Source organism: Cryptomeria japonica, chromosome 1, assembly GCF_030272615.1.
Source record: "Cryptomeria japonica chromosome 1, Sugi_1.0, whole genome shotgun sequence".
NCBI lineage: Eukaryota > Viridiplantae > Streptophyta > Pinopsida > Cupressales > Cupressaceae > Cryptomeria > Cryptomeria japonica.
In genome coordinates, this window is record NC_081405.1 from 704775097 (window position 1) to 704788137 (window position 13041).

At 33.4% G+C, this 13041-nt stretch overlaps 1 protein-coding gene across 1 annotated transcript; it reads left to right on the top strand.

Annotated features, from left to right (window-relative positions):
- The first annotated feature begins 5985 nt into the window (after positions 1-5985).
- Positions 5986-12105, top strand: LOC131855777 (uncharacterized). The gene is made up of 3 exons (XM_059221589.1): positions 5986-6267; positions 6448-6791; positions 10043-12105. Exon 3 carries the CDS (start codon positions 10323-10325, stop codon positions 11877-11879), a length of 1557 nt encoding a protein of 518 aa, XP_059077572.1. The 5' UTR covers positions 5986-6267; positions 6448-6791; positions 10043-10322; the 3' UTR covers positions 11880-12105.
- Positions 12106-13041: the final 936 nt, after the last annotated feature.

The following is a 13041-nucleotide window of genomic DNA, read 5'->3' on the forward strand; positions in this document are numbered from 1 at the left end:
TGAAGCATTTCTAGATTCATAAAAACCAACATGTAAAGAGATTGCAATGCTTGCCACATGATTACATTGTAAATCCCCATAATGGTCAAGAAGGATATCCCCCTTGATTTAATGACCCCCTTGTTTTTGGCACTTTATAGAAGGAGTGCTTTGTCACTAACCCAAAAAATACAAAAAAATTGGCACTTATAACATGAGTGTGCTAGTTGGATTCATGCCAAAAAATATGTACTTTTGGAAAAAATGGCACTAGATTGACTTCATTCATTTGTTCTTCTTATTTATTTCTTAGAATCTAGAAATCATTTCATGGCTCGGTCCCTCCTTCCATCCGCCTGGGCACCTCCCTCCATGGTTGTTATGGGGATGACCGGGCAAGCTTGTCTGCCTAGTTGCTGGGCATCATCTGTATCGAGGGTGATGACTGAAGGCAACCTCTGTGAGAGATACTGTGCCTGCACCTACAGTGAGACCACATAGCTTGACCTCCTCTATCTAGGGCTGAAGGCCGCTTTGGTGGGAACATGGTAGGGAGAGCTATGGGTGGTCCTCAGTCCAATGGCTGAGGTGGCACCAAGGGTTTCAACATTGACTCCCTTCATGGTGAATCCCTCGTGGTCTTCAATAAATGCATGACTAAGTAGGCTTAATAATCCTAAGTGTAATTAAATAAAAATAAATACACTAACAAGATAGAATCTAGAGAAACTTTTAAAAATTACTTTTAATAAATGACAAGACCATTACATTGGTGTCCAAACATGTTGTGATGCTATATATCCAAAACAAAACATTGGTGTCCAAACATTTTGTGATGCTATATATCCAAAACAAAACATTGGTGTCCAAACATGTTGTTGCCCCTCCAAGATGCACATCTTGAACCAAGAGACTGTGTTGTAATAGGAGAGAATTAAATCTCTTCAAACAATGCTCTTGTTGGTGATAAGGTTGAACCTGTAATGGATAAAAAAGTAATTGATATCTATTAAAAAAAGAATGAGGATCTTCCACAACCTGTATCATCTTTTGGAGTGGCACCTACTTCTTGGGTGGATAAACTCATCAGCATGAATACTTTCTCTATCAACAACTCTGACTCATCTTCAGTCAAATGTTTTGGAGACGACATTGAGATCTCTCTTCTTGACACTCTCATGGATGAGGCTACTATGGATTCATCTACAATTCTTATAAGTAAGTTCTTTACTTTCTGACCTAATGTGGATCGTGTCCATCAATGGGATTTTGATACTTAGAGAATAAAGGGCAGTGTGCTAGTTAGTGCTATGGTTGATGGTTTGTTCCTCTTTAGATTTTCTCCTAAAGAAGATATAATAATAGTCCTCTTGGATGACCCCTAGTTTTTTTACAATGGACACTATAATGTTCTCTCACTTTGTAAATGGAAGTTTGATTTTGACCCCAAATGGACTTGGGTAGGGTAACCCCTACTTGGGTTCTCCTACTGAATCTCCCTTTGGAAAAATGGATTCCTAATGCTTGGAAAAATATTGCAAATTCGTTTGGGATTCTTATTACTATTGACAAAGTAACTCTTTCAAAATTTGATCTCATTTTTGCTAGACTTTGTGCCACTGTGGAAGATAATAAGCCTCTTCCTCATATTTTTTCTCTTAACTCAAATATTGGGAAAGGATTCCAACCTATTGTTTATGAGAATGTAGGGTTCTTTGGCCAAAATTTCTTTAGATTTGGTCACCTCATTCATAAATGTCACATTCCTCCCACCTAGAACCCCCTAAAAAGGTTAAAGAAATCTTTAGATCCCCCCAAGCCAATTGGTGCTAGGGGAAAGTTTGATTTACTCTAGGTTTCCTCCATTAACACATTTGTCCCAAGTTCTAAGGCATACACCAACTAAGGAGATTTTTTCCTTGTCTAGGAATGTTGTTCCCTAGTCCAAAGAGATGAACTATAGTCTTGAAGAGGGATATGTGTGAGCGTGTGTGTTATGATTTGAGCAAGATTGGCTCTCACATATAGTTGGAAGAAAGAAATGAAACTAAACAAATAGATAGTGTGCATTTTAAGAATGTTTATCCTTCATGTATAGACTTGAAGACTATATAGATGCACTCCTATAATTCCAGTGAGGGAAACAACACTATTGAAGTTTTTCTTGACATTAGTAGCTCCATTAAATCTCTCTCTCCCTTCAATATAGATGATAATTAGACCATGGTTAACAATAGAAATAGGAGGAAAACTAGTAGTAAGAAAGTTAACACGGAATTAGGACTAAATAAAGGAAGACCTTTTCACATGGAGACTAGGCAAAGAGAAATAGCAAATGATATGGCATTTAGAAAATAGGGTACCCTTGAGAATGTGTCAATGATAAAGAAGACAATAAAATGAAGATCTCATCTTTGGGCATTAGAGGGCTAAATATCCCTCATAAACAACATACTTTGAGATGTGCCATTTTGACAATAAATTTGCATTCTTTTGTTATAGGAATCGAAGATGTTAGGTTCTATTTTTGCCAAAAATTTTAAGAACAAAAGATCTACCCTTACAAATGAAGTTCTATTGACTTGAATTTTGGCTCATAATACTTTGATGGAAAGATTTTTTTTACAAAACATGACAGAAAATTTACAAATCATAAATGTTTGAATTTTAATAATCATACAAAAAACATATTTAAATTAAAAAAGTGTCAAAAAATAAAATTTAGAGATGTGATTCTATTCTATCAATTTTTAATTTGTTTTTATGTATGTGTGTGTATTATTCAAGTGAGATGATTTAGACTAACCCCATATTTGTTGAGATCCTCCATTGACACCAAAAATTAAATTTTTTTGCACCATAAAATTAGTTTTAAATTTTAATAATTTAATAAAAAATATATATATTAATATGAATGATTAGAATATAAAAATACATTTAAAAATTAAAATGTTAAAAATTAAATTTAAAATTTAACAATTAAAATATTAAGAAAATTTTGAGAAAGGGGCACTCTCATTGCCTAGAGGAATTAATATATGATAACCTTTCCCTAGATGGCATTTGGGGAAACTTGATAATAAAGACCTTTATTTAGACTACATTAGATGCTTAATTTTTTATGTTATGCTTAATCTTGATTCTTTAAACTCATGTATAATGTGAACTTAATCCTTCATAAGGGTATCATATTAATAGTGTTCCCTATCACAAATATAAAAGTTGAGCACGACCAAAATGTTGTATTTTCTCATAAAATGTGAAGGATTGTAAAAAAAATAGTGTTCAACTATTGGTCCATTTGTGTTAGACATAAGTTGTATTTTAAATAATAATATGTTGATTTTATCAAATCAATTATCAAATATTCTTTTGTGTTCAGATATTGGTCCATTTGTCTAGGATATAGAAGTCAGAGATAATAAACATTTATGGTTAGCAATAGGCATTTGGTCGATTTAGGTTGCATATAAGTTATGTTTAAAATAAAAATATGATATTCTACTACCAACAAATGGTATTTTTTCTGTTCAACAACTAGACATTTTTAGATTAATTTTTGATTGAATCTTTAAAAAGACATTTTAAAGAAACTTTACACTAGACATGCTATTTTGATGAGTTGTGAATCACACTTCCAAATCTTAATTATAGATAAATAAATGTCAATTTTATATTTCTTAAAAAATGAAGGTCCTACTATATACCAATACTTACTTACAAAGAAGGTATATACATCTTAAAGTTCCATTTTGAACGAACAATGGGTGTTCCATTTTGAACGAACAATGGGTGTTCCATTTTAATTTAATACAAATTAAAGACTTTTTTAAAACGAAACTTTTCAAGTTTCCACACAATGTTGGTGTATAATTAGTCAAACAAAATTGAATAGGATGGATATGGAAATGGGAAATGAAATTGTGAAGGCAGGGAAATTATTGCTTCTACTACTGACGTAATCTATGACGTTGTAGCGTTGATTTTGTCACAGAACTCTCGTGTGCTGCATTCAATATATTCACACTCGCAATTTCCAATTCCACTAAAATCTGTCCAGTGCGTACAGTATGTTGGATGAATAAATGCTAATGGGGAGGGTGGAGTGTTAAAACGACACGAAGTAATTGATTCAAATTCCTTGAGAACAGAGACTGGAAATTAATGTCTACCAGATTTAATCACACTAGTTAACTGCTCTGGATGTGGTAATAGTATTTCGTACAGTTTTTATCATAAATAAAAATTTAAAAAATGACATTTTTAATTTATATATTGTCTATTCACGCACATGAATTAGTACAAAGCAAAGATATTGCCTCCGTTTCTTTCGCTAAAAAGAATCAATCCTCTGTGCTTTCCGTGCCACTAACTGGCTTTCTGGTTAAGCTTAGCACTTGGTTTTAAACCTCAGGTGACCGACCGCTGAATAGCAGCACTACCAAGGCATCACCATGCGAACCTTTGATCGAAGTCTGCTATGAAAGATACAAAAGGGATATGTTCTGTTTTTTATTCTTCCTAGAAAATAATTGCTGATAATGAGATGCCACAAGCTCGTTGTGTGGCTAGCAATGAGTACAAACGCAAGGGATTCTCTGTCTTCGTCCAATACGCTATCATTCTATGGCCGTGTCTTTTGGCTGCTCTCTAAAATGTCTTATGATCAGATTTGATCGCAGCTCTAAAAAATTCCAAAAAGATGCTTAAAAGCTGCAGATTCATTCAAGATAGTGATGTCGAGGACTTAAGTTTGTAAGAGGTTTTGTGGTACTTTTTAATGGATTTTTTGAAACAATCTTAAATCTTTCTTGGTAATACTAGGTATAGTATTAACATCAAATTGTTGTATTATTATCTCCTCCTCGTGAGTATTGGCATTTCCTTTGTTGGTGAGCGATTTTCAGTTCTTACAAGGGGATGACAAGCATGGCCATGCCATTGAATTTACAGTTAGAACTATCCAAGGGATTACCTTCTTGTTGGTTTGAGTTTATTTTTGAGAGGGAAGTGTGGGAGTATTTTTTGTGGGATTTTGCTCTTCAATGCATAAATATGCATAGAAGGTAGTTTTGATTCACCTATTTTGGTCGACAAAGATGTCTTTTTGTCATCTTTTTTAGTGAAGTGATTGCTTTGCAACCTAAGTATTAACATGGTGGTGTTTGAGTTCAATGAGGAGGAAGGGTCAAGTAAATATATTCACAAGGCCTTAACTTACATGTTCGACATTATCAAGTTTGGAGATCTTCTTAGGGAAACTATTGGATAGACTTCGAAATATCTATGTAAAAAAATATAATCAGTTCATGTTTAAGATCTTAAAATCATGAATTCATAGATCATAGCAAACCAAATCTCATTCAATCTTGGAGTCTTCTAGATTTTACTTAGAAGCTTCTTCAATCAATATTTACATTAAGCTCATGTCTAAGACCTTTAAGTCTCATAGCTTTCACTTATTAAAATAAACATTATCAAGGCTTTGTATCCAATGATGTCTTGCATGTTCTTTGGTAGACTCAAGCTTCCATATATATCTTGATTCACCGAATTCTATCATCCTTTAAACTAGTCTACAAGATCAAAATGTCAATTACTTATTCTCTATCTTTCATATAATAGAAAAAAGAACTCAGATATAACCTATATTCCAATAACCATTCATTAAAACATGCTAAAATAAAATTGGCTGCCTATACCTACTAAATATAAGTACCTCTCATCACACCCACTCCATAACAAATATGACTGTTCCTTATTAAAACAGCTTCATGTAGATGACCATAATGAAAACTTCATTCGATAGAACCTTTATCTACTAGACACATCGAATGTCAAGTGAATTTGAATGGTAGATATTTTTCCTCTACTAAATGATGAAAGGTGAACACAATAGATATTTTATTGTTTCCTTTATTTTTCCTCTAATAAATGATGAAAGGTGAACACAATAGATATTTTATTGTTTCCTTTGGAAAGTTTGGACAGCGCAGCAACTGCTAAACAAAAAATAGGTATTTTTCCTCTACTAAATGATGATAGGTGAACATCATACCTAGATATTTTATTGTTTCCTTTGGAAAGTTTCGACAGCACAGCAACTGCTAAACAAAAAATGAATTTAGTTTCCCGATATAACCCCAGTGGTTAGTAAATGTGAATGGAGAGTAAACTCTCACGCTTACAGAGAGTTACACAAACCCACGGCACCTGAAAATATTATCACAGGCACTGCAGCTTCCCTTCTAAAAAATTTCGGGCCTCAAATAATTCAGTCTCTGAAAGGTAAGCTCTCGATCATCTTTGTGTCGTTTGTATGGACTTTGTTAAAAGAAATACGCATATCCATTTGCAAACATTTTCAGCATTTTGTAAATTTTGTTTTGAAAGGGTTTTTTTGTGATTATGCCCTGTTTTTCCATTAACTTCCTATTAACACTTAACCCGTCCTAAATCTTCTTGCAGCAATAGAAATTACAGTTTACAGAGAATAACTGCACAAAGAAATTTACCTGCTTTTGTTGCAACCTGTCTTGTCGCTGGTTGAAATACGACGAATTTGAAGAAACCCCCAAAACGTCGTTTTAGTTTGCCCTAAAATTCGTACGGAAAAAGGGCTTAGGGTTTGATCAATTTTTCTTCCAGAAGTCTCTGTTCTGCGAGAGTTTACAGTAAGCAGGTGTTTACTGGTGGTGGCCGCCATTGTTGCAGAGTCCAGAGGCTAAAAGGAGTGACTTGAGTACGCCGTTTGAAGTAGAGACTAGTGACAACTGCAAGCAGTTAGACTTTCCTGGATTTGTTGAGCAGAGGTAGGTACCATCCGCACTGCTATTCTAGGTTTGGTTTGTTTCTGGATTTCTGGATTTCATCATAATTATGTACTGTGGTTTTCATTTATATTTAGCAGCTTATTCTGGATTTCATCATAATTATGGACACTGAAATTTTCATGCTTTTAATTTATTTATATTCTATGGCTGCGCTGTCTGTATTTATGTTTATTTTTCGCTGTGGTTTTTTAATTTATTATATATATATTTACTAAAATAAATTATGTTAGTCACAGTTTTTAATAAAAATAATATTAGGCACGGTTTTTAATATAAATAATATGAGTCATGGATTTCAATAAAAATAGCATTAGGCATACCAGCTGTTTTCTACTTTTTCAAAGTATCAAACCCATTATGTAATGATAATGACAAAGTTGTATCGCGTACAGGGGAGCTAGGTGAAGTTCAAAATTTGATGGTCAGCTTTGCCTTTTAACCATTTTTTTTCAAAGGTTATTTAAGGAATTTTTTTTTTGAAAAAAGTAATTATATTACTTTTGAATTGGAAAAAAGCATATGTAGAATCAGAAACAATACTAATTGTCATTAAAATCTGTAAAAGACAAATTCAAAGAGGTTTATTTACAAATTCATTATTTTGAAAGAATAAATCACAATATAAAAGTAAACACAAAAATATAGTCAAAAACATATTATCAATTCAAATTATTTTGAAGAATGTGGGACTGTTTCTGGGACAAATTATATATGCTTTTTGTATTAACTTTTCATTGTACTCAGCAATCCATCATCAAGATTTATTCTTCCTCTTCTTGATGATGGATTAAACATTGATAAAAAAGAATACACAGTTTGTCCCATAAATACTTGCACATAATACATGGATGGTGGAAAATTCATGCCTACCATTATGAAGAAGTGTAGGTATATAAAAAATGGGTTGAAGATCAAGATTCCCAATTCATAACATTTTAGTTACAATCAAACATCAAATGTTCATTTAGCCAAATAGTTACATTATTTTAAAAAGAGAAACAAGTTTGCTCTACCACAACTATACAACTTGAACTTCCATTTGATTATTAGTACCAATCCCATTAGTAAAGAAAAGAAGTGAACTGGTCTAGCACATCCCACTGAATTCCACCAATCCCCTCAGCACATGGATTATAGAACCATCGATATTATTTTTTTTAAAATTATGAATTAAAAGACTATTTACCAGTTTTATTTATGATTATTTAAATTTTGTTTTAAATATTATATTTTTTATTATAAATAAAGTAAATACGATTTAATTATTTTCTAAAAATTATATAAATTTTTTAAGTCTGTCCGAAATATCCTCTTTCTGTGATTCAGCATTGCTAAAATTTCTCTGTATTTGACGGGAAAATTGCCTTCATAGGGCCATCAAATTTAGACCAAAAGGCAGACCCCATTGCCAATACAGCCACTGCAGTTGCTATTCAACTGTCACATCAATATTACGATCATCTGCCATTGACAGCGACATCCTCTGTAACAGCTGTTTACAACGTTGACAGAATAAATAATTAAACGGAAAAAAGACAAATATGATTAGACGTGCCACTCATTTACTTTTAATTTAAGAAGTGGGGCTGCCCCTTCTGATGCCATGCATCAGCAATTGCTACCCAAGGCTAGGACCATCTCAACCCATTAGGGGAGAGGGACCAGTAGTTGTACGGGGTCCAATAGTCGTTATAGCAATTGTGCATATAATATCCAGTCTTGCCACATATTTATACTATATAATGTAAATAAATAATCCACATGTAAATTAAAAAATTGCCAAATGTTGATCAAAATGGACCAATACTTGAACATAAGAGAACTTATAAATGTTATATAAAAAAGGCATAAATACACTAATTAACAAGTGAAATAGATATTTTTTGTTTCAAATAAAATATCATAGTTATCTACTATAAGTGTGTCATTTATAAAATAAGATACTCACTTAAACAAGTACTGTTATCATAGTGTAAAAATATTATTCTTATGTGTACAACTATTGGGGTAGCAATGTATATGCATTGGAGTATTTCATATTAGTAATTTGTCTTATCACAAATATAAAAGGTGAACACAATAAATACCTTGTTTTTCTTCATGAAATGTGAGGGATTGTCCAAAGATTTAAGTGTTCAACAATTGGTCCTTTTGTGTTCATATAAGTTTTATTTTATATCATAATATGTTGTTTTGTGTACAACTATTGGTCCTTTGGTGTTGGATATAAAAATTAGAGATAATATGCATTTATGATTACTAATAGGCATTTGGTGCACTTAAGTTTCATATAAGTTATATTTTACATAAAAATACGATATTATATTAATTACAAATGATATTTTTTTATTAAACAACTAGGGATTTTTAGATTAAGTTTTGGTCGAACCTTTAAAAAGTCATTTTTTTGACACTTTGCACTAGACGTGTTATTTTGATGACTTCCTTGATGAGTCACGCCTTCAAACCTTAGTTGTAGATAGTTAAGTGTCCATATTACATTTCTAAAAAAAAATGGAGGTCTTACGATATTCCATGTGACGGCTACTTGTTGACGAAGTTAGCCCTAACGACTACTGGTCCCTCTCCCCTATTACATCTATGTTATATTAAGATCTATTTATCTTTTGGAATTTTCGACTCTTATTTTATTAATAAGAGAAATTTAATGGTTTACTATGTATAGCTTCGAAGCTACTATGAAGAATCATAGTTTGATCCAATCAGTTTTTAAGAAACAAAGCTAATTCTTCATAGAAAGAAGAGAGAAATGTTTTAGATCAAATTACATAATTTACCATCAGATAAGACAAGAAAATAAAATAGATAATTATTTTTTGACTTAGTTAAAAAAAATTATTATTATTATAATAGATTGTTAATATAAAAATATTACACAATTTGAATCAAAATCAGAATGATATCATATCATTAATTTAATAATAATGAATTTATTTTTAAAATCAACCACGAGGTTCATACCAATCTTGTCATTACGAATGTAATAACTTACCAAACCCATCTCGAGACAAGGGGTAAAATATTTAACAAGACACTTTTATGAATAGAATTGGAAAATTATTTACACGACCAGGTCCCCTCATTGTATAGGTTGTCGTCTACTGGTAGGTTTTTTATTTATTTTTATTTGTTTAATTTCATTATATGGGTTGTCGTCTAGTAGGAGATTTTTTTAACATACATTGACGTTTGCTATCATCACTGAACAGATAGGGATCTGGGAAAACGTATCAAAAGGCAGAAGGGGGAAGAAGAATATAGAGCACTGAAGTCGGTCTGGCATATTTTTAGTGGAAAGGAGGAAAGAAAGAACCGACATAATCTGATTGTGTCTTGTGACGAGTTTTTTATGGGATAAGATGAAAGGAAAAAGATAGAAATTTTCAGAAGAGAAGAGGCTTTAGTCATTATATTGTGTAAGAATTTTTTCAATCAGAATTTTAGGTGTTGTAGATCACACCTCTTGATCTATCAGCTAAAGAGAAAAAAATGACAACAGTGAAGAAAATTGTAGAGACGGTGTTGCTGCCATTGCAACTTAGCCTAGGAATTTTCCTGGTCATGAAGACGACACCTCTTTGGGCGGTCATTCATTGCACCCTTGCCTACTTGCTCCACTGCCTCTATTTCCCTTACACAGATTACAAACAGCTCCATGGATTTAAAGGTCGAGTCTTCAAAAAAGTGGTCTCTCATGCCACTACTGCAGGAGATGTGTCCAAAGCCAAAAAGCAGAAGGTTCCTAACAAACCTAAAAATCTTGGGGACTTGATTGCAAATTCTGAGATGGGTAGGTCAGTCTCAGTGGTCTACCTGGGTCAGAGGTTTGAACTGCAGCGAATGGAAGGAGACAAGATGCAAGTAAACATTGGATTCGAGCGAAAGGATGGAGAGAAGATTTCAATGAAGGTCGGGCCTGCATATTACATCACAGATAAAATGTGGGAAACTGTGCAGTACATTGTAAAATTGCCTCCAGAGACCGTGTTTGTGAAAAACCATAAAAAGATATGGGAAGAAGTGGTCACGGGCGATATTATGGAGTTTGAAGAAGTGCTTGATTCAGTAATATTGGACAACCGTGCGGTTGTTCGTCTGGACCATGATTACTTTCTGCCTGTCAACTTACTGTTGACGGAAGATAGGTTGCAGAGGACTTTAAACTTTGTGGGTTTGTTCCTAAACACTCAAAAGCAAATCCATTGGCTCATTCCCGCATGTCTAAGCTTTACAGCGGTAGTAATGGGGTTCAGCACAACACTGAGGCTGTCTATTGTTGGATGGATCGGTAAAGTCTTTTGCAGAGGATTGCAGTTTCTGTGTGAGCTGCTCCCATTGGCAATGAGGAGGTCGGCATATTCTTGGGGAAGCTGGGTGGAGCGTTTTAAGCCCAGTAACGACTTGCAATCAAAGATTGTCAGGGGCAACGTATCCGTACTCATTGCTGGAGGTGCAAAATTTGAATCTGAATCTAAGATTGAGCGTATAATTTTCGCCGACTGTTCAGTAGATGAGATTTATTCTGGAGGCGGCCCAGTTTTGTTCGGATGTTACTCAAAATCTGATTCCAGCTGTGACTCGGTTTATATTGAGTGGATCTTCGAGAATGCTCAGAAATGTTTGTTAAAATTCGGTCGTGTTGCATCAAAGAAGGTTCGGTCGTCTTTAAATCCTGGTCATGTTGAATTAAAGGAGGTTAGGTCGTCGTTAAAAGCGGATAATACTGATATCGAATCTGGTGATGGACATTGCAGCACGAAGGAAATAAAAATTTTCACATCTGATTTTCTCAAGGCACAGGAATCGTTAATGGCGGATGATATTCATACTCCATCACTGGATATCGAATGTAGCAAACAGCAGGCCATAAAACTATTCATATTTGCTGCTTACATGGCAGAGCTACAGTCAGGTTCATTGAAATCTTATGACAGCAATTCTAAGACTGTTTATGTCCGCCGTTTCATAGAGTCGATCAACGCCTATGTCAGAAGCGGCTATCCACCACTCCACAAATTATACTTGGAGGGTGTAGTTGTCCGCTGATATCATGCCTAAATTTCTCTTACAATTCCTTGATAGCTAAATGAAAGTGTACTAGATTCTTAGAGATAAGAAATGTTGTGTAACAGGTGTCCGACCACTTTGGAGGATGCAGATGCTCGCAGATATAACTTTAGTATAGGATATCTTATTTAAATTTTCCTGTAAGCAATTATAGTTCTCTAATTGCTAAATAAAAATATAGAAATATAGTGTTTTTCTGCATTTATCAGTTTTAAAGTACAAACGAAAAACAGTTTTTAAAATATTAAGTTATAGTTTATTTAGTTCAGTTAAGACTTGAATCTTAGATCTTATATTTTCTAGTGCATTGTTTGATTGAGTTATTGGTCCAGTTTTGGTAAGTTCATTGTGGGTTTGGGTGTGGCTTAATTCCAACATCTTTTTTTAAGTCACAAAGCATGTGTTTGGGGGGTTTTTAGCCAGGCTCTATACCAAAGTTGAGTTATAGTTTTCATGGACCAGCTAGAACTCAAATTAAGACTTTACATTTGCTACTGTTGTGCTGGCCCTTCTTTGGCGAGTCCACTGTCAATCCAGATGTGACTTATTTCCAACAAAAAAGAATAACTGTAAAAATTGTAGTAAATCCTATTGACAAAACAAATATAAGATCAAAAGACAATTATAAACCATGAGCTTTCCGAAACTTTTTGGCTCCTGTTCTTTACAATTTGAAAGCCTTGTTCTTTAAATAGGAAAATAAAAATGTAGTGGCAATGTTAGAAGAATATAAAATTATGCAAACAAAAGTTTATACAAAGCAGAAATGATTGTAAAGGAATGCATCTTGTCAGACGGAAGAGAGTTTAAATTATATGTTAAAAATGAAAATGAATTTTTTTTATATTTTATCATATCGACCTGTTTTGGGGTCTACATGTGAAATCACCTCGTACGCCCACTATGAAAGAGGCATCTAACTACATTATGAAAGGGGCGTCTAACTGTACTTCTGATTTCAACTTATGACATCTCATTAAAAAAGTGTGTAACTTTTTTCAGAAAAATACCAAATATTCTGATTAACATTTTAAAGTCAGCACGGCCTCCAAGTTTTAATGGTCCAATAAAAAGATATTGGTTTTCTTGCATGAAAACCATAGACACACATGCCTTGTGTATAAAATTACGTTGCACAATA

Coding starts and splice junctions, on each gene's coding strand:
- LOC131855777 (XM_059221589.1), top strand. CDS start 10,323: ATGACAACAGTGAAGAAAATTGTAGAGACGGTGTTGCTGCCATTGCAA.